The 27,582-nt window shown below is 40.5% G+C and overlaps 2 protein-coding genes across 2 annotated transcripts in view; both read right to left on the minus strand.

Annotated features, from left to right (window-relative positions):
• Nucleotides 1–660: 660 nt before the first annotated feature.
• Nucleotides 661–17,898, minus strand: CAVIN4 (caveolae associated protein 4). Its single transcript, XM_056333617.1, has 2 exons — nt 17,049–17,898; nt 661–2,711 (listed from the first exon to the last, which is right to left on the minus strand). Exons 1-2 carry the CDS (start codon nt 17,457–17,459, stop codon nt 2,055–2,057), a joined length of 1,068 nt encoding a protein of 355 aa, XP_056189592.1. The 5' UTR covers nt 17,460–17,898; the 3' UTR covers nt 661–2,054.
• A 77-nt stretch (nt 17,899–17,975) lies between these two features.
• The window catches only part of TMEFF1 (transmembrane protein with EGF like and two follistatin like domains 1), a gene marked incomplete at its 5' end in the record, with an annotated part of 130,343 nt that continues 120,736 nt past the window's right edge, over nt 17,976–27,582 (minus strand). The window contains 3 exons of the mRNA XM_056331498.1: nt 17,976–19,210; nt 20,918–21,076; nt 25,137–25,260. Of these exons, the coding sequence (XP_056187473.1) occupies nt 19,126–19,210; nt 20,918–21,076; nt 25,137–25,260 (368 nt within the window). The remainder of the gene's footprint in view (nt 19,211–20,917; nt 21,077–25,136; nt 25,261–27,582) is intronic.

The following is a 27,582-nucleotide window of genomic DNA, read 5'->3' on the forward strand; positions in this document are numbered from 1 at the left end:
GCTCCATGGAAACTGCATCACTTCCTTTTGTTGTCAAGTAAAATGAGAAAATTAAATTCTATATAAAGAAAATCTATAGGCAATTATGTTCTAGCACTTCATGTTCTGCTGCATAAAAATGCAAAGAAATAGCTCCTTTGAACTTTGACATTTTCATTTCAATAATGAAACCCTGTTTGTCACTTTAGGAAAATGTCGGATCTTGCAGAACATAATGCAGGTCATATTACAGAAGAACCAGACAAATCATGCAGTATTTCACTGAAGATAGCTACAGTTTTATATGGAACTGGAAGATGAATATACAATCACCTGGTTCCAGGAAAGACTTCCTACAACTAGTAAGGAACCAACAAATCAAAACCTTCAGTCTATCCTATAAGCATAACCTTTCTTTCTTTTTGCATCTAATTACAGTGGAGATGTACAATTTACTGTTGAAAGAAATGTCTTCCTCTCCCTGTCTCTCTCTCTTGCCCTGTCCTGCCCTTGCAGTGGAGTTGCTGCTTCCAACCTGACAACCTTAATTTGATTTGAAATGTCACTGACAGAGTATAGCATTGACCTTCCCCAACCAGTGTTCCCTAGTTGCTATTGCTAAAGCTGTTTCGCTTCAAATGTGATGTACACCAGACTAAATGAAAGAACTGGCAAGCAGAATATTTGAAGTCAAACTAATTATATTTAAATTATTAACAATTAGCTGGGAGTCCTCAAACAATGTATATAGATAACCAATATCTGAGATATTAAATACAATCATACAGCTTTTAGCAATGTTGTACAGGTTTCACACAGATAGTAATGACTAACGTTGCTTTAGGTAAGTGCTTTGAAGGCAACTCCGTTTAAAAATGAAGACAGCAATACAGTCCTGCACCCCATGTCAGCGTGGCGGTCATGTTTACAAACATATCTGATGTCAGGGCGCTGGCTCCCAAGTGTTGCAAATAAACAGCATTCCATACTCTAGAGGGTGTCTGTCTCATAATCCCTGAGGCTGTGGCTGGTTGATAACGATGATAATAGGATACAAAGAATTGGGTTATGGATTGGCCCTGTACTTCAGCGACTTTGTAGAATATATTTTAATCGCAGTGATCATCAGAGCAAGCACGGAGAATGGAAAACAAAATGATTCCTTTGTCTGGTCAGTTATGTTCACGAGCCCTATAAGTAACAATTCTTTAAAAGATCTCAAGGAAATTTCAGTCACAGTATTCTAATTCTTTCCTTTATTTATCCAGAACCCATGCATTAATCTTATTCCTCTTTTAGTGCTTCATACCTTTCTCACAATCTCATCATTCCAAAACATGAATACGATACCTCATTCTTTTTTTCTCCTGCTATTCCATATTTAATGTGTCTTCTGGGTTTTTATTTTTACTCCATAAGTGCAGCAAATGCATTGCTTATGTGCATCAAACCTTCCTCTTCCATCTCTCTGGAAATAATCTTTAGTCATTTCAGGGGCTTCTCTTTTCCACTAAGAAGAAACACAGTTACTCAAAAACCTATCATTCCTACCACATTCTGTCACACCCTGCATAAAGCAGGAGTTTCCTCCTCCTGCTGTTTCAGCGAGGGCCCTTAAATGATAAGATTTGTATAGCTAAATGGACACTTTCCACAGTTCTTCCTTTCGCTAATACGAAGTAATAGCTTTGTTACTGTTTTCTGATTACAGGAGTCAGTATAAGATAACAGAAATAATTTTTATACTATTGTACATAAAAGTGAAGAGAGTGATCAGGCTGTAAAGTGACTGCTACATCACTGAAAATTCAGATTTCCATCTCCCTTCGGCATGCAAGTTCCATTTGGGTTAACAATGGCTATCGGCATACTGCAAGACGGGGGAGCGGGGGAGCCACTTCATTCACTTTACATGGCTTGGCTTTTGTCAGGAAGACAACACTACAGATACCCACGTAAGTGACAGAACAACACCAACACGTGTTTTGTGGTATAACACAAATTCACACATTTTTCTAAAGCTGAGTTATCTCTTGTTCAGTAATGATAGAATGGTGTGTTTGCTAATGGATTCTTTACACCGATTGCTTTAAGTCCAGCAAAGGGACATCGTCACCTCCTCCTCCTTCTTTTCCTTCCTGCTTAAGAACAACTTCTGGGATTGTCACTCCTTTTTCAGTTGACTGGGAAGCACTTTTTGTTGCACTATTCTTATCTTTCTTTACCTTAGTGATCACTTCTGTATAAGAAATTTCTTCAGTGAAGGGCTCTGCTGCTGCGAGCTCTGAGGCGATGTGCACACCGGCTTCCTGGATCCCCTCCTGACCTTCAGCTCCTGTTCGTTCTTTATTTTTTTTATGGATCTTGAATGTCTCCACCGTTGGGGCAGCTTGTGAAATGGTTTTCTTGATCCTTATCCCAGATTGTTTCAGTCTCTCTCCTGACTGCCTGATCCTCTCTCTCCTCTCAGGGGTCACTATTCTAGTTCGAAGCCTGTTTACCTTCTTGCCAAAATTTTGTCTCGTCTTTTGGATATTTTCCCTTGAAAATGCCTTTTTGATATCATCTATGCGCCTCATGCCTGATTTCTTGAACTGGGTTGCTTTGCTTTCTTCGATGTAATATTCTTCATCAGAAGACAGATCATCAGGTGGGAAGAAATCATCCTCTAAAGTTTCACCTGCTGTCTTCTCTTTGATAACAGAGAGAGATGAAGGACACTCGGTTTCCTCCTGTGAATGAAAGCACAGAGTCATCTTCCAGCCAAGTGTATTTTAAAATGATGGTGACTCGAGGTTGGCTTGTAGTTAATTAATGCTAACTGAAATACAACATTGTAACAAAGTACATCGCATGTGTGTGCCATCGTGTGTGCTCTATACAGAATATAAACGGCAGAAGAAACCTTTGGCAAGTTCTGTAAAGACATTATGCCTGATTAAAGACTTCTTTTCAGCGTGGTTCTGCCTGAAACTAATGAATGCCATGGTCCTATGCATACTGGCCTCTAACGGTTTTCAGAGCAGATTTGTCTAGTTCTTTGATTTGTTGAGTTGGGTTTTGTTTGTTTGTTTGTTTTGGTTTAGGTTTTTTTGAGCTTATCTGCTTCTCTGAGTGGATCTAGATCCGTTATTAGTCAGCATTAAAAGTAGACATCCTGTACACAAAAGAGACTTTTGTGCTTGTGTCAGCTGTACACTCTCCAAATGAGTGCCTCAATGATACCAGTAGCTCCAGTCCATTACTGTCACCAAGACTATTGCACATTTTTGACTAATTGGAACTTAGCAACATTTCTGTTGCTGCTCAGAAGGGAATGAACCGCAACATATTAATTTACACATGCTGGCTCCACAAGGGGACAAAGTCAGCAAAGGCGTAAGATGTTACTCAGTAAACCCAGTTCCATGCAATTCACTGAGGTGAACTTCACTTGTTCCATCTGGAAATATATGAATGACCCTGAGCAAGCACCTCTATCTCCTGTGGTGAGTTTGGTGGCCTGTATAAGCATGCAGTATTACATGTTTATATGATACATATGATATGTATTAGCAGCATCCTTGGAAATGGTGACTAGCCTAGATAACTTTAGCACTAGGAGCTTATGCAGCCTTTCCAAAGAAAGGCTGCTAGAACCTCAAAGACACAGATTTCCATAGTAAACAAATATGTCACCAAGAATCACCTAGTGGTTAAGGACATGCAAAAAAAAAGGAATAAAGCTTGTGGTAATGGAAAGATTTATCTGAACAGGTTGAATTTCCTAAGGGGGTTGATCTTCTGATCTGAAGACTGCTGTCTGCATGAATATTACAAATTTGTGGCTCAGTGTCAGCGAGTCACTTCTATCTAGAAGTACCAGTGTATGCAGAGTAGAAAACTTGCAACTTGTAGGAGGTGTATGAGATGGACAATGCCAGCCCCTGCTTCCCTACTAGACGTGCACGTGCACATGCTCTTCTCCCAGGAGGAGCAGCCCTTTGGGGTTCAGACAGCTATATAAAACTTCTCCAAGCTGTTTCCCATTAGTACTAACTACTTCAGCTGATTTTTGAGGCATGACTGTGTCAGCTCTACCCTTAGTATTACTATCTTAATACAGACAATAGGAGAGATATTAGAAGCAGTGAACCCATGAAGAATGCTTTGGTCACGCTTACTGAATATTTTGCCGTGAACTGATTTCAAGCCAGAAAGATGCCTGTCATTTTTCACAGTGACTCATTAGTAGCAAGTCATGTTTAATGTTATTTTACAGAGTGCTAGCAATACGTAAAATAAAATACATTAAGCTATTTGGCAGATAAAGTCCACTTAAGAGACTGTCATCATGCCTTGGCTTCATTAAAAACCCTGTAGTAAAATAGTTGTTAATGCTTAGAAAAAATAGGGACAAATTGTGTTGCACTGAGTACAGAAGAATGTTATTCAACTCATCTGTCAAAATCAGCAGGAACAAAACTACAATGCTTTGCTAATAATCATCTTCATTAACATGTGCAAATTAACATTAATTATATAAAGACTTCTATATATAAACATAATCCCTTCTTTTCTGAAAATGAACTAAAACACAGCTGGATAATAATTTCTCAAAGTTTGTAAATTACAGCCCACTCCTTCAGCTGAAATGATAATGAAAATGTTTCCAGAATGACTATTCTGAAATTTCAGTACATATAGAAATGAATACAATATAGTGAATAGAGTATGCTGTTCACATGAAGATTACTTTTTAAAGAGAGAGAAGGCAGAGAGACTATTTACTCTGCAATATTTAAGCTATATTCCTCTGTAAGAACATTTTTTTCTGGTTTTTTTTTTTTGTCAAATGTTTGCCAGATTTTTACTGTAGGTAGCTTTATAGTCTATTAGCTAAAGGAGAGAGTGCTTTAACTTTCACACATGTGTTAGAATTAAGACTTGTGAATGCAAGATGGCCTTGTAGACGAGACACAGAAACTAGAACTGCAGCTCCTGAGGAACATTTTTCATTCTGCTACAGACTGAGAATGATCTTTGCCAAATCTTGGATTTTCTCCTTTTCCTTAGTTTCTGCACACATCTTGCAAAGTCAAATGTAGCAAAGCTAAAAATTAGTGTGAGTTTCTATCTCCCCTCAAGAATTCTTGATAGAAGATGTTACCAAAGTGGAAAGTGTTAGTGAAACTGGCTAGCATGTTAAGGAGGTTTCATAATAAAAATGCAGTGAATTAGGCTCAGTAGGAGAGCTTTCTCATCTGCTTCCTTTCTCTCTTCTGCCTCCCCCCATTTCTTCTTATCACAGGATATCAGTGGAGTAGAAAGAAGAGAGGAGCTTGTCCTTCCTAAAGCAGGAATGATAAGTTTTAGCATCAGGTGGGAAATAGATGGAGTCAAAGCATATAGCTACCAGCTCATTTACAGACTCACTAAAAGCAAAGACCAGCTACTGGTCTCAGTTGCACAGGACAAAGCCCTGAACTGGGTGACAGCTTCCTTGGCTTGAAAGCAGGTGGGACTGGAAATAGCAGGACTGGGCAGCCTGGTGTTAGGGGAGAGTGAGAAGGAGCTGAGCAATTCAAGATGCTACTTGCAAGTTTTAGTTAAAAATCTACTTAGGCATTTCTCTAGGAAGAACTTGTATCTGCCACCGCCACTTCATGGGAGGTAAGGGAGGATCTTTAAGCTAAATTTGTAAGTGCTCAAATAAAACGAGGACAGGAGATTATCTCACAGCAGAAGATGACACCAGTAATGCATTTTTAACCTGATTTCTTGAGGAAAGAGGAGTGCAGTCATGTGGTCTATTGGTTAATACAAAGGACATGTACTCTCCTTGCCTGGCCTACTGGCAAAACCCCAGATATTCATGTGCCAGAACCAGAAGCAAAGAAGCAAATCAGTGGAAGCTGGTCATTCCGCTTCCCTTTCATCACTCCTCTATAGATAGAGCACCTGGAGAGGGTGCGTACTACAGAGGGTGCTCACACTGGTCCAGGTATGCTTGGTGGCTATTATCTCCTGACAAGTCCACCACACAACACAATGGAAATAGACCTGAACCTTTCAAAACAAAAGTGGTTTTCTCCTTCTTCAAGAAAAAAGTCAGGAAATCAGCCGTGTAAGTGGTTGATTTGGAAGTTGTCTCGGTTTTGTACAAAAAGCGTGGCATATATGCTCAAATTATGCATCTCCCACCTTCTCATCCTTACACAGCCCCTCCACTAACATATAAACATATATTTGGGCATTTTCCAACAATTTGAGAATGGAGCTGAGCTCAGGCATGAAGGAATAAGCTCTCCGCTGAGGAGCCAGCTGTGTTGTGAGTCATTCCACCTGCCCTCCCAGCTGACTGGGGAGTCTGTCCTGAGCAAACACGCCATGGCTCAGGTACCTTGCTTGTAGATCTGGACCCGGCGTTTTTGGTGGGTGGCAGGGGTGCTGGGAAGAGGGGGTTTGTATTGTGAATGGGTGTAGGAGGGGAGAAGGGAGGAAGAATTACATGGAGTGGTTTTGGAACTGGAAATATTTTGGAAAAATGCATGTGTGTGGCAGGAAACGAGGTCTGGAAGGAGAAAGGCTTCAGGTTCTGTGGTAGCAGAGGAGGAACCGAAGGCATTGGTTGAATGATAAGGGAAAACCCTGGAGACCTTTATAGTTCAGCCAGGCAGGGAAAGAAATACAGAGGCCACAAATCTGTGAAGTTAGTTAGATTCACTGCCTAAGAAACAACTTTAACAAACAAAACTTAAAGGTAACAGAACAATTGTACAATTCAGGAGTGGCTGGTGATGCCCCTGGCACAGCAAATTTGCTAAGAAAACATTTTAAACCTGAACTTCACCTTTTCCTAGGTTTTCAGCATTTAACTTCTCAAATATGCCTAGCCAAAGAAGTCTGAGTTTTTAAGGGCCTGGCTGAATACAAAATAAATGTGACTAAACCTCAGCTTTGGTGAAGAAGGCCAGCACGGCATTGATTTGGATGGATGGCTCCAGGGGCAATGAATATGGAAACCCAGATATTTCTAAGACTGGGTTCCTGAGAAAGTCTGACTCCATCATTGCCATTTTCCCGCTCTGCTCCCATTTTAATTTAATTCACAAATAGAAAATTTCCGAAGCGACATAGTCTGTGTCCTTCACATACTCCTTTCGCTCTGTAAAATTTTCAATGGCCGCCAAAATTCTGGCTGCTCTGCACCCATGTGTGAGAGCACTGGCCAGTTTGCAGGCAATGCCAGTGTCTCCTAATCTCAGGGAAGGGATTACAGCAGTAGCATTTTTCTCCCATAGAAAATAACAAGGCATTTATGAAGAAGGCTAACACACCTGCTCCTTAAACGACACAAAGCGCAAGGTTCTGGCTCTTTTTAACCTCACAGACACCTTAAAAAGAGTAGGTAAATAATCTTAAATGAGGCAATGCCCCTAATCAGCCTTATGAAACTTGAGGTGGTGACACTCAGGCAATTGAAAACTGTGGGGGAGGAAAGAGACTGTCTCAAAATGTGCCTACTTGATAACCCTGCCTGCACAGTCAGGCTCTTCTCACCTCTGGTAGGGAAAGGAGGGAAATGGCAGAGCAAATTATTTAGCAATGTCTCAGCTATTTTGCTGCAGGGGTGTCCTGCCAAAGATCAGGTTGGTTCTAATAGCAACATTTGCTCTTACTGCTGAACTAAGGAGCAAAAAAGCCAAGGGGGCTGCTGGAAGAGGAATGTCATGCCTTCAGCAAGGCCAGCGAGGCTGGACAAAGGAAAAAGTGTTATTAAAAAAGGCCCCTCACAAACTTGTTAGCTAAATCTCCACTCCTTATCTTTGTAAGCACAGATGGGATTAATAACTAATAGCAATAGCAGTATTATTTTCATTAAGCAAAGGTGTATTGCTAGTTTAGAGTCCAGTGGATTCTCTAAATGAAGCAGTGATGTAGTGTCATTATACAACAATACTTAGGCTTTAAGTACATTAACACTTATGAATGATTTCAGTAATAATTTTATTATAATGACATTTAAAAATAAAAAATAATGGGATATGAGGGCATTCTAATGGATGTGGCCAGTGCAAGAGCTCTACCCCGTGTCCTTTCATGGTTTTGGTACATGTATTCTGGGTTTGTATTTCAAAGCCCAGACTGGGCTTCTAGAGTTGGCAAGGAGAAAAAAAGGTAATACATTGTCTTATGTGTAAATAGATGCTAGAAATACTATAAACCAGTTCTGCATTCTCTTTTCAAATAGCTCCAAAGTGTAACTCTGACAAGCTTTAGTAAAGACAATGTTATCTGCTCTCAACTATTATCTAATTTCAGTTAAAAATTTAGCTGAACAAAATTTTTTAAGAGACAGAAAACAGTAGCAGAGAAAATTAGATTATTTATATAAAATTATGTATATATAAAAGGTATATAAAAATATATATTGTGTGCATAAATATGTAAAATGAAGACTCAGAATGCTCCAAAAGAAACTGCTTACAGCATAAGTAGGGAGGAGAGACAGATGAAACTCCATAACTTGGAGTCATTGTGTTGCGCAGGGAAAAGGCCACAGCAAGTGATCTTTGAGCCTTGGGATGTGTGGCAGGGAAGGTGCAGGTGATGATTAACATATGCACAGATGGGACTGGTGATCACCTGACCATTCTGAAGCAGAGCACGAAGCCGCAAAATGGTCGAAAGCTACCCAGCACACGGTGCTGCTGCCGTGTCTATGACAACTGGTGATGCAAATAACTGGCAGCATATGGGCAGGAAACTGCATCGCCACAATGTTTAAAAAAAATCCTAGAAATTTGCATGTTAAATGAATGATTTGCTATTCAAACTGACAGCTGAGGTAAATCACTAAAACATCTCCTTGAAATTGCTCTCTAAATCAATATGAAACCACTGATGAATAACCAATTACAAATCATTCAGTACTTTTACTCATATTCTAACAGTTAAGCGTGAAGCTTTATAAATCTCAAGCGATCCCTTCATTTTTTTTCTACAAATATGCCATTTCAAAATATCTGCCATCAGGCCAAAAAGCTGCTCAAATGAGAGAGAAATAAGATTATTTTAAAAGGGTACCTAAGGGATTTTATCGAGTAAAGTTGATAGAAAGTAAACACTTAAGTACATAAGACTTTATAGCCAAGTTCTGTTGCTTGTATTTAGAATTATTTTTACATAATGAAAAAGCAGCCTGGCCAGAACAGCCAACCCCCCTCATTTCTCTTTTGTGAAGCCTAATACACATCCCTTTTCTGTAAATTCTGACAGAAATTAATTAATTTAACCAGGAGCATACACTGACTATAAAGAAACCTAGCTCATTCTCTCATTATCTGACTGCAGCAAGCTACAGACAACGAGCAAACAGTACCCAGTTACACCACATCACTTGGAGAAGCCTTTGGATCCAGGCCACCACAAGCTACATAAAAAGGACTGCTGTAGCTCCAGGGGAAAATTAAATCTTCACACTTACTTTGCTTTGCTATTGTTTTATGGAACTAGCCTGTGGAATAGCTCTGCAGGTCAGTCCACAGATCTGCAATCGAGACGGTGAAATTTCTCACTTCTAATTTATCTGTAGATACCAGCCCTTTGTCAGTGGAGGAAAATGAGCAATCACAAGATGTGATAAGACAAAAATATATGTTTGGTAATGTTTTGATTCATTCATTTGCCACAAGGTGACTGCTCTTGCAAGCTAGCTGGAACAGGGAAGTGTTCTCAAGAACAAGTGAAACCCAGCCAGCCATCAGGAGCTGCTGAACTCATCTGCCCAAGCAACCACATCTCCATATGAAGTTGCTTCTGGATGCCTTTTCAACTAGATGGAGAGAACAGGTACTTATAAAGTACAAACTGTATTCAGAAGTAGATATCTACAACAAGTCAGGTGAATCAGGCTCCATGCATTTCTCTCTGCTCGCTTGAAGGGAATCTGCAGGCCACGTGTACAAACGTCTGTGTTACTGATGTCTAATGCTTGGCAAGATGAATCCCATTCCAAACTCTGAACTTGCTGTAAGTGACTTCACGTATTTCCCACATCTGTCCCTGCGCTGTTTTGATCAACTTTATTCTTGTACTAAAACAATAATTGCAAGACTCAGCTGTCTTCAGTAGTGCTGAGAATATAAATCCCAACTGCATGTCCCCAGCCAAGTCCATTGCTGAATGTGGGCCTCAGGCATGGAAGGGTATGGCTGAAGATAGGTGCGTGCCCACGGCAGCCAGCCCCAGCTCCTGCTGACACACCGCTCCAGGCAGCCCCTAGAGCCGTGGGGGAGGGGCACGGCACCCGAGGCTCATGGTGTAGCTACTCTCTTCTGCCGGCCTGCAGGCCAGCCACCAGCAAAGCCCTGAGCAGCGGCAGCCAGTGTGAAGGTAAATTCCACCACTCCATGTTAGTAAGTGGAGAAAAATCAACGGCAGCCCTGAGAAGCTGTACCTTGTGGTACACAGCCTGTACCCTGTGGGGATCGTCACAAAGGAACAGCTCTGGGGATTCCAGTTACACCGGATCAAACGGAGTAGAGTCAAGTTTATAATCTGCTACAAACACAGTCCTGAGAAATACGCAGCCTGTTTCATTGTAGGAAGACCAAAATGGCCCAACAAGCTACTTTTTTTTTTTTTTTTTTTATTTTCCCTTTCCCCTCTTCCCTGTGAATGTGTCACTAGAAATACAGATTTTCTTCAGTGGGTTGAAAGGTGTTGATTTTTTTCCTAGAAGTCACAGGCAATTTGTGACCTTCTTGGCTGCCCCCAGTAATGCAGCGCCGGCTGTGCCACCCTGCCATAGCCGGCCGCACAGCACGGGGTCGCCCGGCGCCTTCACCTAAACTTGACACTGCAAACAAAGGGCTCTTGCTACGCTCTCTGATACAGGCCTTGAGTTTCTTTCTTTTATTCTCTGTAATCTCAGCGAAGGCAATTACCTGTCCCAGCTGTAAAAATATTTGTAAAGTTTGTGCCACAAGACTCTCACAAAAGGCCTGTGTCGTTGGGCTGCTGGGGCCCATGGCTCTGCTGTCACAGGTAGTCAACCTACGCCATCTTTTTTTTTTCATTCAGTCTTTGGGCTCCACTTTAATAGCAATTGAAGTTTTCTTATCTCCCCGTGGGTTCTAGCAGAAGGCTTTGACCAGACCCTTATGTCTCCAGGACTAAGAATGCCTAGTTTCTGACCTAAGAAGACTTGTGGACAGTTCACACCCATTTCATATTTTTGCTGATTTTCTTTACTGGACTCCTCATCCATGCCCCAATGTGCATATAAACGACAGCCACAAGCTCTCTTAGACTCTTTGTCTCACTGAATTGAACCAAGCTAGGAAGACCTCCTCGTCTCCCCTCATTTACCAGGGCTTCCCATTCTTCTGATGGGCCTGGTAGCTGTTTTCCAAACCTGTTCAGTTTTAACACAACTTACTGCAACAGGGGTGATCAGAGCTGTATGTAGTAGTCCAGACAGACTCTGAAGTGTTTTGGGCAAGGGCACATTGATAGTGGGGAATTTTACCAGTGAGCTTCACTGTAAATGTTGCAACTAACGTATCCCTGACATTGCCAAGCTGTGCTACTAGTAGAATGCTGCATTGTGTAGTTTAGCTGCTAAGTAGGTAATAACCGGTCCAAAACCAAGACATGAGCCAAGAGTGCTGAAACAAGGCCAGAAGAAGAGACAGTCATGAAAAAGATAAGAAGGATAAGAAAAGGAAGATGATGAAGCAGAGGAAGAAAGGATGAAGGTGTCCCAAAGAACCACCAGAGGATCCCTGACCCATTAGGCCACACATGCGTAGTAAGAGTGTAGGTATGATAAGTAGTTCTTGGAACTGTAATGATAATTAGTTCTTGGAACTAATAGTTTCTCAGAAATGTCATTAAAATGTATAGATTGGCCATATAAAGATAAACAGTGAATAAAGTTGGTATGCATGTTGGGCGGAACTTACCCTCTGTGCATCCGGTGCCAAAAATAAAGAGTGCCTGCCTTCTAAAACGCCAGACAATATTAGAGAGCTTTGTCTCTGATTTTTCAGTATCACTGGGTGTCTCTATAATTTCTGGAAATATCTTGCCTGAAGCCTTTCATACCCACATTTTTAAGAGCCACAACATCAAATAGGCTCTCAGCCATCGTGTCAGCAATCAATACACCGTTTTCTGTCCTTTCCAAACCACAGGGCCTCAGAAAACAAACTACCAACAAGGGCTTCTGCTAAAAGTACAGGAATTTACACTATGTACACTTAGCATTATTACACCTCTAAAGATAATTTGCTTTCTTGTCAATATTTCTTTCTCTGGGCTGACAGCTCCTCATTTTGAGCATATTTTATTAGCATCCACACCTTTTCTGTGCCAGGATCTTTAATAAAGGTATTACACAGTTGACAAAGACGGTCTTAGAAGCAAGCACTTTTAGAAACTCATTCAGAAATCTCACTTCCCATTTCAACACAATCCACTGTCATCTGTTGTTTTTCCAGATTACCTGTTATGAGGTAAAATATCAGGTACATATATATGAGAAAGGATAAGACCTCTCATGTTTCCGCAAAACAGAAAAAAATATCAAATATGAATTACCTAGCACAATCTGCTCTTGGTGAGCTATGTAACTCCATGGTACTAATAATTCTGTTCTGCAGAACCCCTTCTGAGCCTGCCATTATTATGCCCAAATGGTGTCAGATGAATGGCAATAGCTCAGACAATTTCCTTTGTCTTTTTCTAAACAGCAGTGTTACATTTGCTGCCTCATGCCATGCTTACTATCACAGGTTTTTCTCAGAATAGCTGCAATTAAAACTCCATGCTGATGGATGGTGGGTTGGTGGCCCTGGTCTTTCAGTGTCCTCATCTCCTAAGGTTGTGACACCATGACTTTAACTCCCACTTTGGATGGAAATGCTTCCACTTCGTATTTACAGGTTATTGTCCCCATCTCAATCTCACCATTTTTACTGTCCAAGTCGTTATGCTGCAGAAGGACAGTGGCTAGGAAAACCACTTATATTTTAAATTATTTATGCATAATATGAGCAGCATACACAAGGCTACTTCTGCTAGTCTCTCCCCATATGTGCGGTGGAGCAATTGCAGGGCAAACAAATTGGTTGTAACATCACTGTGTATGCCAGCCAAGCCATAACCTTACTTGGTTTCTTACATGTCCTCTGTGACTGTCCACTAATTTTAAACGTCAGACAGCTGTGAGTGAAACAAATGCATGCATCCCTTCATAGGAAGTTGTTACACATTTATGATGCTGTCCTGGTTTTGGCTGGGATAGAGCTAATTTTCTTCTTAGTAGTTGGTACAGTGCTGTGTTTTGGATTTAGTATGAGAACAACGTTGATAACGCACTGATGTTTTAGTTGCTGCTAAGTAGTGTTTACCTTTAGTCAAGGACTTTTCAGTTTCCCGTGCTCTGCCAGTGAGGAGGTGTACAAGAAGCCAGAAGAGAACAGAGCCAGGACAGGTGACCCCAGCTGGAAAAAGGGATGTTCCATACCACAGACCATCATACTTAGTAGATAAACTGGGGGGGCAGTGGGCTGGGGGCAACTGATCACTGCTTGGGGACTGGCTGGGCATCCATCAGTGTGTGGTGTGCAATTGTATTGTGCATCACTTGGATTTTTTTCCTTTTTGGATTTTATTCCTCTCTCTCCCTCTCTTCATTACAATTATTATTGTTATTGTTGTTATTTTATTTTTACTTTATTTCAACTATTAAACTGTTCTTATCTCAACCCACAGGTTTTACCCTTTTCCAGTTCTCCTCCACAACCCACTGGTGAGTGGGGGGACTAAGTAAGTGGCTGCATGGTACTTAGCTGGGGTTAAACTATGACAGGTGCTTCGTAAAGTAATAGAAATATTAATATAATATTAGTATATTATATATATAGTAATAGAAATAGTAATAGAAAAGAGCCCAGTAACTGTAACATGGACTTTCTGGTGCCTGTGTGCTCCCATTCTGCAAAACATGTAGAAACGTAAAAGAAACAAGTTATTTCAGGATTAAAAAAAAAAAAAGAAGAAAAAGAAAAATCCCCTTTACTTTCTGAGTAGTTTAGTCAGAATGAGTTACATTGCTAGATACTGTTTGGTTGCAGGGAAACGGTAGCTCTCACAGCTGGTTATTCAGACTAACCTGCACAGAAGTGAACCGCGACCTGTACGACCTGTAATGTCCTTTGCTTTCCCCACTAAAGCCTCAGAGCACATAGTGCTCCAGGGTCAAAGACCTCACTAGAAAGTCTGAGGTAACCTCGCGTTTTTAATCATGCAATCAGCCTGGGGAGGAGGGATGCTTGCTACCAAATTTCTCCTCAACTGCATGGTCTTTAAAAAACGAATGCTCTCAATTTCCCTAATCATTATGCTCAAGGATGATCACTTTGTCTCTTTTTAATGCAAGGATATTGCCAACTCTTTTCATCATTGCTGACATCTCCTCCAGCCAAGGATCCTTTCAACCTGCCTGCTCCTTCTATCAATGATAAGATCAAGGCTATCCACTTGAAAGAAAATCTTTAGGATTTAATTGGTGTTTCCCTTTTCCTCCTATGTCGATATTCTGGCAAAAGTTAAAAGTAAAACCCATGTGTGCCTACCCACATAGGCATTCAACATCGGCCATACACAGGTCATTGGCTCCATCACAATGTCCCAAATGCTTCATCAGAAAAAAATCTCAGTACAGATGAGCTGTCACTCACAACAACCAAGTAAACAACTTGGTTATACCCATTTGTAAAATATAGTGGAGGGAGTATGCTGATTCTGTAGCTATTAACAGACTCCCACTCACTGTAGCCAAGCTTCAGTCATTCAGGTCTAGGCATTCCAGCAGTATGCCTACAGTGATGTAAATCAACAGTGTAAAAATCACTGCACTTGTGTGAAGAGACTCACAAATGTACCTGTTCCTTAAAGCTTCAGTGCAATCTTGACTATTTTGTGTGTTCCAGATTTTATGGAGCAATGCAGTTATCCTCCCCAAGAAAAGTGTTAAATGTCAGATCCTAGAGGGATCAGCATATCTGCTCCTCCTCCATGCAAGAGGGAAAATGTTCTTCAATCTACCTTACAAAAGGGATGGAAATCAGAGAGGGAGTCATTCACGTTTGCACTGGCAGTTCTCAACTACTGCAGGAAGGGGAAGCTAGAAAGAGAGCAACCAAAAATGGTATTGCCCTTGCTGAAAAGTACCACCTAAGACTTAAACCTGCAGAATGGGGTGCAGGTCATTCTTGTCCAGCAAAACCAGCAGAGGTTGCAGAAACTCCTACTGAAGGTGAGTCTTAGAGAAAGTACACATCATGAGAGCCACCTTTTGTGTAATATATCTGAAAATATCAGCACCTGTTTTTTATAGCTGTGTATAAATCCATTTTCACCATATTTTACTACATTTTAAAATAAGCAACAACTCATGTCTTGCTAGGAGAAAAATTTACTTTATGTAGTGAATACTGTTTTAAGAACAATTATTTTCAAAGCATTGATCCTGCTGCAATCATTATGGTAAAGGCCCATCAATGAAATGGCATTAGGCCATTAACCAGGGAAGTCAGAGATATTTATTACCTTTAGCTGGGAAATGATTTGCAGGGAAAAAGTGAAAGTGCCTGTTTTCTGTTCCGTAACGATGGTACAGCTTGCAATAATTTTAATAGGTCAAATTGTGTCTGCTTTCTCCTGAGCATCCATAGTAAGTCATTCTGTCAGAAAATCTGGGAGGCAAAAATTGGTACTATTGCATGTGGTACTAACATTACACTAAAGAGGTAATGTTTCCTACCTTCAGCTTTTACTCTCTTTTTTTTTTTTTAAAGCTATTTTTTTTCCCAGGAGTAGAAAACGAAGTAGTTAAGAAAGCTAGATTGTGCAGAAGAATTTGTCAGCTGTATAAGGTTGTGAATATATGCAGTGAAACACACAGCTCCATTCATTGCAAGTAATGTTATTTATGTACAAACAGATGTAAGACCAGGGGATAAGGGGCTGGGTGACGGTAGTGCGTTGTGTTACTCATGAGGGCTGATATTTTCAATGTCTAATGGTGAATATGACTCATTTGAAAGAAGCTTTGGGAACTCCCTAGTATGAAGGAGCAACTATGCTTCTGGCAAATGATTAAGCACTCTTACTTTCTATTCACTTGGGGAGCTGGGAAGTTTCAGCAAATGCAGGAGCAGGCCAATAAACAAATGGGTTTCACAGCACTTGCTAACACTGACAGACCCCATGAACTGCCTGCAGTGTCTATTCATGTGGATGCAAGTGAGACCACACCGTTTCATGAAACTTCTTTCCAAACACAATTATTACTTACATATATACACACACACATATATATATATATATATAAGAACAATGAGCATCCTGCAATGAGGTCAATGAAAGAAAATGTATTCTTGCTTGCCCAATACGACTGGAAGAACAGTGATGGGTTAAACCATTTCCAAAGTAGAGCATGCAAAGGACTATGTGCTGTCATGAAGGCTTTGTGGGTCTGAGTTTTAGTTTGTGCATATACTGCTATAGACTGAGACAATGAAAAAACCCCCGATTTATCAGCACTACGAAAGCCTAGGCAATGCTGCAAGTTAAACAAACCATATGTTTTGAAATTAGCATTAGAAGAAAGTCTGTGTTCCAGGGAGCCTGAAAAAACTTTTGTTATTTGAACTTCTACCTAATATGGTGAAAAAAATAACAGGGATGAATCTCAGGCATGGTTTGTATGACAAGACTTGCAGGGCCTGCCTCATATTACCTTTTGGAAAGGCAACAAATAGTCCTTGCTGATCTGCAGTTAATCTTACATGACTGGCTCAGAAACCTACCAGCACTAATAATAGACTGTGTGTGCTGCCGTCAGGAGGTTCATGCTGAAAAGCACTGAGGAGCACAACTCAATGTTAAAGAAAGCATAAAATACCTCTAATGTTGGACAGACTGTGTCCTTTGGTTCATTAACCAATGCCTACCAGCAGCCACCAAGGAGGTGACACAAGGACAGTGCTACAAGAAATTAGGTTTGAGGTTACCTGATAGATTACAACCCGGAATTTGTTTTTTCTCAGCATCTCCTCTTGTTTCGCTTCCACCTTCCTCACGCTGGCGCTCTGCCTCTCCACTCGTGCCCGCACCTCCTTCACGGTGGAGCTGACTTTGCGGGTTTTCTCCAGCAACTTGTTCACTGTGTAGCCTGTATTGCCATGAGCCTGGGCGAGCTTTAAAATGTCAATCTGTATAGTCTTGATGGTGTTTTCCATTTCCCTGTGCCTCTCCTCTATCCTTTTCTGGCTTGCCTGCACACTGTCCACAATGTTGGCCACTTTGTCCAGGACTGTCACAATCGTGTAAGCTGCATCTTGCTCTTCTTCCTCCTCAGCGACACCGGAGAGACGATTTTGGTGGGTTTTGTCAGCCTCCAAGGTGATTTCACGGCGATCCATTTTGCCTGCCTTCGGCCAGGTTGGTGGGAGGCGAAGTTTCAGTGATCCTGCCAGAACGATTCTGGCGCTGCTGCAGGGACCGAGGGCGACAGCTGGCTCCGGCGATGCTCAAAGTAGGGTGTGAAACACCACTCCTGGAGCTTAGTCAAATACTTCTGACTATAAAATATCCACACATGTTTGTTTGGATACTTTCAGCAACATGAAACCCCTAAAATTAGGAAGCAATATCTGGAAAGGAACATACGTTTAAAGGGTCACGCTTCTGTACTGATGAAGTTATTAGTGTTAATCCAAGAAAGTTAAGTAACTTACTAATTAGGCAGGAAAGCAAACTTGCATATTTTTAATGATCTACTTTCATTTTTGTGTTACTGGAGTGCTTTCCTCCAAGGGAATTCAAAGAGCGGTCAGGAAAATTAACAGGGTTGTTTTTTCCAGCAAAACAACTTCAGATCTTCAGCTTGCTGCATTTACCACATGGGCTAACAAATAAACACACTAAACCAGAGGCAATATAGTGAAAACGTTGTATTGTGACATGCTTTTCCAGTTCAAAATGTTGAAAGCATTTTTTTTTTATTGAACAAATTATTAAATCCTACATGCAAAATTCTGAAATTCTAAACTACATGTTAAAACAGCTGAACACATCCTATTCACACTTTATCTTGGGATCTTTCAAACGACAACTAACAGTCTATTAATATAACTATGACCAGCAGACTAATTTGGATGGACTTCTTTAGCTCTTGAAAATACTCTATACAAGAGCACTAGTAATTCATTCACTTTTATTTTTTTTTATTTTAATCACAAACACTATACAATCCATATTGTAGGTGTTAAAACATGTATTTTCTTTAAAAAAGTTTAAGAAGTATTAAAACAGATTTAACAGTGATAAAGTAGGCTTTATTCCAATCATTTTTTGTGTTCAATTATTCAACACCAATTTTTACAATACCTAAATCTACTAAGACCTACTTCTTTTGGACCTGTGCCATCTGCTCTACCAGGTAACTTCCCAAATTATGAAATTTATAATTTTCCTTTTTAAAAATAAATTGTTGGAATTATTTATGAAGATGGCAGTGCTTAGACCCAGCCCACAAGTTTTATAAATATGTTACAACTACACACAGCACACAGCTTCACAGTTCATGCGATAGGCAGTGTCTAAAAAATCAGTTACTAACTTCCAAAAACATTTAAATATCTACGGTATTTAAACACAGTGTTTTCTAGTTTCTCATAAGAAAAGTAAGCTGTAAACATTTTTACCTTTAGTTCATGCCTTGTTTGCTAGGTAATGTGGATTTTTTGTTGTATTTTTGTTTGTTTATGTTTTTTTTTTTAAATCTACAACCATTGGTGGAATAAATCTGTGTTCCCAAAAATATTACATTCCATGGATAAAGCACAAGTCTATTATATAACCATGTGATACAGATACAGAAAATGAACTACTGTATTCAAAAACAAAAAGTAAAGGTACTAAAACAGTTCAGAGCTGTTAGAGCTGATGCTTTCAGAATACAGACCAACATTGTTACACTAAAAATGTTCAAAAATAAGGCCTCTGAAATAAATATTTCCATTCTTTAAAAAAAGATATAATAAAAATGTACATCACATGGTCAATGTAGGTATAAAAATCACTAAGTTAAACCATTCTGGATGATGTATCTGAAGTAAAATGGCCTAGGTTTTGCTTCTGCCGACGTCCTCTATTGTTTTTGGGGCATTTTCTGTTTAAAAAAGAGAAAGAAAAAGGGCTAATTTTATATATGCCACATAAAATTAAGCCTAGCAATAACACATTGACTTAACTTTCTGTACTTAACAATAGCAAGGAGTCTATAAGCTGTGCTGACTAGGGGGAGATTCTGCTGTCTGGTACTGGACTGTCATCTGGGGATGTCCATGGGAGCCCAGATCTCTCAGAAGGGAGTTCTGCTTGAACTTGAGACCAAAACCAGCAAGGTGCTATATCCTTCGGCCTTGATCCAGCAAAACACATACCATGGTGAATAATTGCATTGACTTGACTTTATACATATTTCATACTTAAAATCCTATGGATTACCATCCACTGGATCAGTCAGCTTTTTGAAGTGCTGGACCTGCAGGTGCCATGCTCCTTGTGGCAGCCCCTGAGACAGAGCCCACCCAGGACTCTCTGTGGGGTAACTCAGGTGATCCCTTTCTTGGGGATATGGACACAGAACTAAGAAAGGATTCACAAAAGCCAGAAATTCTGAATGGGACAGAATTTAGCCCATCAGACAGCAGGCAATCCACGATGGAGCAGTCCTGCTGGGATGTGGCGAGACAGACCGTCCCTGAGAGACTGTGAGCTGGGGAACAGTCACAGGGAGGCTGAAAGAGGAGGGCTGCTGAGCCACGGCCTTCCACACCACTCCTTTGGCCAGCAGATTGTTGATTAAAAAAGGAATGACATCAATTGCATGAGCCAGGTAAGCTTTTATATGTGCAGGAGGCATTAAATATGTGTATTTGTACCTGCTATGTTGAACCTTACAAGGGAGATAGGAAGGAGGTCTGTATTGTTTGCTCATAGGGGCATCACTCTACATCGCTGAGTTTGGGAAGCCATGCACTAACGCAGCAGCAGAAAATTTTGTGTAACTGGAGCTGAAAAAGTCAAGGACCAGTGGAGGAGGAAAAGGTGAAGTGTGGCTTGGATGCCCAAATGTAGGACTTAAATGTTTCATGTACCTATAATGTAATTAAGTCATCCTTATTCTATCCCAGACCCCTCAGTCCTCACTGGGTTCAAGTCCTTGATGAGCAAACTGAAACCATTGCCATCAAAAACAATCCATGGCTCTCATCTCAGTTTTCATACAGGGTGAGACTCTGACACAACTCAGAAACTTGAACTGTGTGCTCATGCATCTTTACAATTCATAAAACAGGTTCCCATGGAGAGTGCCTAATAATAGGGCTGGTTGCACATTGATTTTCATAAAACATCTATGGTGGGAGGGATACTTCTTTCTCTGTGTAACACCACTTGCAGTGGTGCTGAAGAGAATAGCGTCTTGTCAACCTCTCTGGTTTCACTGGGTAAGAGGGGGGAATCATAGCTTCCATAGGTTATCAGCAATGCTTGAATACCTCTAGTGAAGGTCTAACACAGTAGCTGACCTTCGGGATATATTCCAAGGCTGACCTGTTCTGCTGGGTATTTGGTCTGGGGATTCAGAGTGGTTATGGGTGGCTTGTGAATTAAAGAAATGTATGTTTTCTGACAAAAAGAAAATCGTGGTAGGATGTTACATAATCCTCCCACTTCAGTCATTAGGTATTTTTTATGCGAGTATTTTAAGATATATGTTAGAGCGCATAACATTTTGGAGGTCAGATATTTAAATACAAAAAAAAAGTATCCATACAATGTGTAATTTTTCACTGTTTTTGTCTTTACCTACCTTGTTATGCACATGACAATTGCAACTATAATGGCAATCTGTACAGCTCCAATTATTGCTGCAATAAGGACATGCGTAAGTTTTTGTCTACTTGGGACAACATAAAGAATACTAAAGTCTGTCTTTTCACAGTGCTGCCCAGTATATCCTGATTCACACCTGAAAAAGAAAAGAAATATTTCATGGAATCTGTAATTTGACAACAGCCCACTCATTTTGCAGATGAAAGGAGCCCAAGGTGACTCCAGCTGAGAAAGGGCTGGTGAGAAGGCAAAGATGTGGTAGCACTTGGGTTGGGGAATGGTTTGGATTTCTGTGACAAGAGAAGAGACAGAGCAGATATTCTCTGCTGTCTTGGATGAGGTTACTAATGGCCATCTGAAAACACACCAGTGTGGTAAAGGCCCTGACTTGGCAAAAGAATTTTGTGGGTCGTTATTAAATCAGGGCGATATTTAGGAAGAATAAAGCAACTAGGTGAAACAGGTAGACACACAGAAGCATGCTCATGAAACAAAGTGAGCATGCTCTTTCAGCTGCAATGTCAATATGGGGAAGAAGTGACAAAGAGGAAGAGAAACCTTGACAAATGGGGGAAAAGGAAGAATTCCTTTCAAACTGCAGCCTACAGAAGTGAAATCTTGCTTAACCTATTGGACAAGACCAGCATCAAACCCCTTCCTGCCTTGTCACCAAACTAAAACTTGTCAGAGGTCAAGTTAGAAAACCCAACAGCCCACAACTGTTCAAGTGAGAGTTCATGGAAGAATCCATACAAATTGGCCAGGGATGGGGGAGAAATGGCTGGAGACAGAAGAGAAATGGCTGCTTTAAATGGTACCTTCCCTGAGTAAAGCAGCAATTGGCTTAATGAGAACCTCAGCAGAGGCTGCTCCTGATCAGCGATGTGTTCAGGGAACGTGAGATGTACCAGTGGTGAAGGTGGCAGTGGAAACACACCCTGGAGCAATTCATGTTGCATGGTGAGAGACGCTGAAGCACAACAAGGAAAGGCAAGTGCCACTCAAGACACCGAGCTAAAGTCTACAGACTCAAAGGCCACCACTTGCATCCCTGAGCAAGTTCCTTGTACAGTTATCCTTTAAAACCAACTGATGTGAATACATCATTAAGGGCAAACGAATCAAACAATTGGCCTCCAGCTTTGTAGTAGAAAGGTGGAGAAGAAATACTCACATGCAGACAAACAATCCTTTTGTAAATTGGATCAGATAAGCCCGAGTGCAACACAAAATCGGTCTCATCCATCCAAAAGCTTTGTGCTAGGGTAGGAATTAATTCTGCTTGGAGGAACGAAATAATTACTCCACAGACCTTCCCACAACTGCTAATGCAAATCCTAATCTGCCTTTGCATGCAGAGATTACTGCTGGGGTTTACATGTTCATAATCTTGTGACTCTACTTTCTCCAGCCATGAGCTGCTATGTAAGGAGTTTTGGTTCAGGCATGAGACAAGTTCCAGTAAGAGTGCAGTCATTAAAGAAAAGCCCCCATGTACTGTAAGTAAGCTTGGTAGTGGCTAGGAAGGGAATCAAAAGAAACATGTATTAATGTACAAGAAGGAAGAGGATGGGGCACACGTTGGTAATAATGCCAAAAGAAACAGTAAGGAAGAGGACTCCTTGCTAGCGGACTGAATTCTTATTGTTACTTTGCTTTTGTTCTCATTAAAGAAGGTAAAAGACAAAGTGTGCTCAGTGTGTAAATTGCTTTAAAGCAGAGGAGGCAAAACAAAGCAGAGGAGGCACAAGCAATTCAAAGATGTTTTCTCCGAAACACTGAAGCAACAGGAAATTAGTGAGAAATATTGAATAGAGATTCAGGAGTATTGAATTCCTGCAAAGAAGAATTGTTTGTGTTAAGAACTATATTGGTGGTGGGATGAAGTACTAGGCACTAGCTTAAGCTACCATAAACTAGTAGAAAAGATTTTAAAGCATTCTGCTACATTAATATATAGTGAGACAATACAGCATTAATATAATAGCAAGATAAATAGAGGTCAGTATGGATTTATCAAAATATGTTGATCAGTCAGTTAATTGAGTTAGTTTAAAGAAGTTGCAAGCCCTTTGCAAAGGATTGAAGTGTGCCTCCTTGATGCAGCCTGCCATAAGGACAAGGCAAAACTGCACTGCACAAGGAGGGCAACAGGGGATAGACCAGATCCCAGCTGTGCAAAGGCTGCTAAACTAAGTATTACACATTTGATTATGACAAAACCTTCCTCCCACCTGCCTGCTGTCAGTCCTGGAGGATTGCTGTACAATGAGCAAGGAGATTCGTTGCCCCCAGTGAGAGCAAAAGTCAGAATTTGCTCTGTGCAGGTATTTCCTGCAGTTTTGTAGGTCTTCTGATACCTCACATATATCACTACCAGGAAAGGAGAAAGAAATGAAACAATGTATATGCTAGATGTGTGTGAGAATGCAAAGCATTTGAAATTAACAGTTTGCCCCTAGCATTCATAATTATATTTTCCTTGCCAGAGAAAGAGAGATTTTTTTTCTTTGGTACATGATTACTATGGCAGATTGCTGTCTGATATAAATAATTCATTTCCTTAATAACTCTGCTCCAGTAGGAAACACACATAAAGTATGAGACCATCAGTATTTAAATAGGCAAGAAACCCCCCAAGGAGACCTTATACCTAGGATTAAGAACTGGCAGTCAGAAATTCTTGACCGGAACCATGTGAAGTTTGTTGTGCTAGGTCCAGTGCTGTGCTACTGCTCAGGCTGTTTAAATAAATAATTGAAAGTAGCAATAGTAAATGTATACAATAGAATTTAAAGGGACAGTACACTAATTACAATCATCAAAACATTGCCTATCAGTAATTATTAGAGTAATAATAAATATTTTAACGATGGAATAATAATAGAATCATAAATGAATAAATGTATATATGATTAGTGCCTTCCAGAAAAAAATTCCGAGAAATTAAAAAAATCCACCAGAAATAGTGTTAAACACAGCTCTAGATCAAAAGAATACTGTAATCAAACAGTCCTGCCTAATGCCTGTCAAAATGATGGTGGGAATGCATCCAGTTTGTCAAGAGAAGCAAAGCAATGTGGAGCTCTCTTGGTTCTGGCCAAAGAAAAGAGAAAAACAAGTAAGTCCTACTCAAAACGTGAAAATAAACAAGAAAGGGTCTCAGATGGGAAGAGGAATAGTATAAGCTTTCAAATGCTTTAGTTGACAACCATACTGGCTCTGACTTTCGGGATTCCTGCACTCTGATCAGTCTGGAAACCCTTAAATCTTGGCTGTGCAAAACCCGCTAAATATCCTCAATCAATAAAGATCAAGGGAGAAAATGCAATAGTATCTAATGGATTTACAGCTGAAGTTTCCAAAGGAAAGGAAAGCAAAGAGTTATAGTATCTTCAGCCACATTAATCTGAAAGTACAAACTTGCAAGTTAAAAGTTCAGGAGTGAAACCTCCTAATAAGTAGGGACTACACGTGATTAAGAAGAAGTGGTCCTTTTCTATAAACGACTCTTTTGATTAATTTTATTTTTTGAGAAAAAAAAAAAAGATGCAGAATTTATTTGGTGAAATGTAAAGAAAAAAATATCTAGGAGCTAAGGAAATAAATTGGACCATTCATATATCCTGGGGAACACTGAATGGCTTAGTATTGAGCATACTGAACTGCTGGATTATACTGTAGACAAAAGGTGTGGTTTAAAGAATATTTTGCAATTTTATACTCTCTAGATGAAGCCTATTATTATGAAAAAGGTCAATAAATGTTAAAATTAAGATATTTATTATTTTTTTATTATTATTAAGAACAGACTGAGAGGTCAACGGGAAAAGCAGAGTCATACAGAGAAGCCATGCAAGGCAAAGGCATTTTTTTGGGTTGGTTTTTTTTGGTTTTTTTGTTTGTTTGTTTGTTTTTTCTCCAGCTAGGATTCAGCAGCTGAAAATAAGACGACAATACTGAGGCAGCACTCAGAGGGATTCAGCTTCTGAACTACCTGGCTGATGGAGCCTCTCCTTTGAGCTCTGTCTCCCACACAACTGGAGCAGCTGGGTGCTGCCCACAGCATAGGGATACAGCTCCTGTGCCACTGCTTAGATAATTGCAAACTGATACATGCTGTAATTATGGCTAGAGAGCATTTTTACTAAGCTTTACAGCAATTTCAAGCACATTTTGGAGGCATGCAGACTTACCGGCAGGAAGCCTTCTGAGTGGAATAAATGAATTCACATTTTCCATGTATACAGTAGCCATTGAAGCTTTCTGAACAAGGTATGTGGTTTCCAATGTAAATGTCTTCTCTTTGATCACTGGCGTCTTGAAAAGAAATGTACATATGCAATTATAAATGACTATATAATATTAATAAAAAAACCTCAACCAATAATAGCATATCCTTAAAAACTTGTAGTGAATGAAGGAATACAGAATAATAAAGCAAAGGCTTAAGAGTGAAGTTTCAGAGGCACCTACAGAGATTTGCCAGAATGTATTGCACTGAAAAATGATCCTCAGAGACATCAAATTTGCTTCTTATGTCAGGTTTCTCAAAGGGAGAAAAGTATTCATGGCAGAAACCAGCCAATGCAGGAAGATCAGCAGAGGCTTTGTCAATGGTATTGGGGCAAACAGCAAATACATAGGTACAAAGAACTCTCTCCCATGTCTAAACAGAAGAAAAAACCCTGAAGGTTAGAAGCTGAACTACATTTTGTGATTACTGGGTAGAAAACAAGTCAATAAAGCCCAGATCTGACTGGTATCACCGGTCGTTATAACTGAAATCAAATACACTACAATAGTCGTCTTCCTCAGAGAAACACTTTCATAGAGGGGGAACTTCAAAATCTTGAAATAAGCTTAAATACTCACTCCTTTGGGAAATGTACTGGTTTTGGCTGGGGTGGAGTTAACTTTCTTCACAGCAGCCTGTATGGTGCTGTGTTTTAGATTTCTAGCTGAAACAGTGCTAATAACACAACAGTGGTTTAGCTGTTGCTGAAGGGTGCCTGCACAGCATCAAGGCTTTCTCTGCTTCTCACTCTGTTTCTCCCCTCAGCGAGCAGGCTGGGGATGGGCAAGAGCTTGGGAGGAGACACAGCCAGGACAGCTGACCCCAACCGACCTGAAGGGTATCCCCTCCTGTATGACATCATGCTCAGCAACAAAAGACAGTGTTTTGGTCTTTCCAAGGTGGCAGGTGGCAGTTGCTCAGAGACTGGCTTGGTACTGGGCTGCTGGTGGGATGCAGTGATGGCTTTTGCATCGCTTGTTCCGCACCCCCACCCCCCCACCCACCCCCCCCGCCGCCTTCACTTCTGAACTGCCTTTAGCTTGACCAACCAATGAGTTTTTCTTGTGTTTGCTTTTCTGATTCTCTCCTCTGTCCTCCTGGGGGGAAGGTGGAGGTGAGCAAATGGCTGGTCGGCACTTAGTTGCTGGCTGCGTCAGCCTAGCATAGGAAGGCAGTCCTGTCTGCCCCAACATCTTTCCTGCTTTCATGTTACTAAAACTATGTAAAGCTGTATACATTTTCAACTATTCTTTCCCCCAAAATATTCTGTAAAAAAGTCCTAAACACAGAAGTTGATATTTCATAATGAACTTCTTTAAAGAGCAGGAATCTAAAGCTATGAGCGTAATTGTGGAATTAAGTTCATTTCCATGGCAATAGACTATAGCGTCAGAAATACAAGATTATAATCAACTGCAGGTGCAAAGCAAAAAGGGACTGTGAAGAAGAAATCTCTTATACAGTTGCAGATATTTCAAATAACACCAGCAAGAAAGGGAATGTATTTATATAAGGAAAAAAAAAGGCATGCTGTTTTAGGTTTTCCCTGAACATTTCCTGGAATGTTTTCTAATTGTTCCAGGAGGAAAAAAATATCTAGCTATTAGAGGTTTTAGATATAAGCAAGCCTGTTGGTTCAGGCTATGCTTCAAAGATACAGAAGACATGTGTCCACCACTAACCTGAATGAATAGACTGTGTCACGGCACATCTAAGCGGAGAAAAGTGGCGTTGTGTCATCCCAAAACTGTTGCCGCCTTCCTACCCCAAGCTGCTAATTACTGTCACATCTAGTCCCGATCAAAGGCTAGCAGTAAGCTACATACAATTATATTAGGCTGTTCAGATAGCTGCACCATGTCTGGTTTTAATGTATGTACTCATTAATTTATTGTGAGTCCCATGAAAGATGGCCAGGTAACCATGGCCACCCAAGTCAGAGGCAAAACTTGTATTAAGCAAAGAGATGTTGTTAAATGCAGGAGGTGATTCCAAGTGTAAACCAAACATTTACCCACCTATTAATGGGAATCCATTTTTAAACTTAGAGGCCTGCTAGACTGCTTCAGAGATGCAAAGTGAAGCTCTGAATTAACTGGTATAGGAACCTTGAAAGTGTGACTGGATATAAGAGTTCAGATACTTCACCAGAAGGAGGGGGCATGCACGAAAACTGAAACCCTGATGCTCATCTTGGTACAACAAAACCAGCAAGCCAGCTGAATCTGGGAAGAGAGACCTTTCTGATGTAACTTTAGGCAGCCTTTTGCCCTGCAGGAGAAGCAGACTGTCACGGCTGTGGCTCCAGAGAGTAGAAGGTATTATATGTTCAGAGAACAGGTTTA

Source organism: Falco biarmicus, chromosome 3 (assembly GCF_023638135.1).
Source record: "Falco biarmicus isolate bFalBia1 chromosome 3, bFalBia1.pri, whole genome shotgun sequence".
NCBI classification, from domain to species: domain Eukaryota; kingdom Metazoa; phylum Chordata; class Aves; order Falconiformes; family Falconidae; genus Falco; species Falco biarmicus.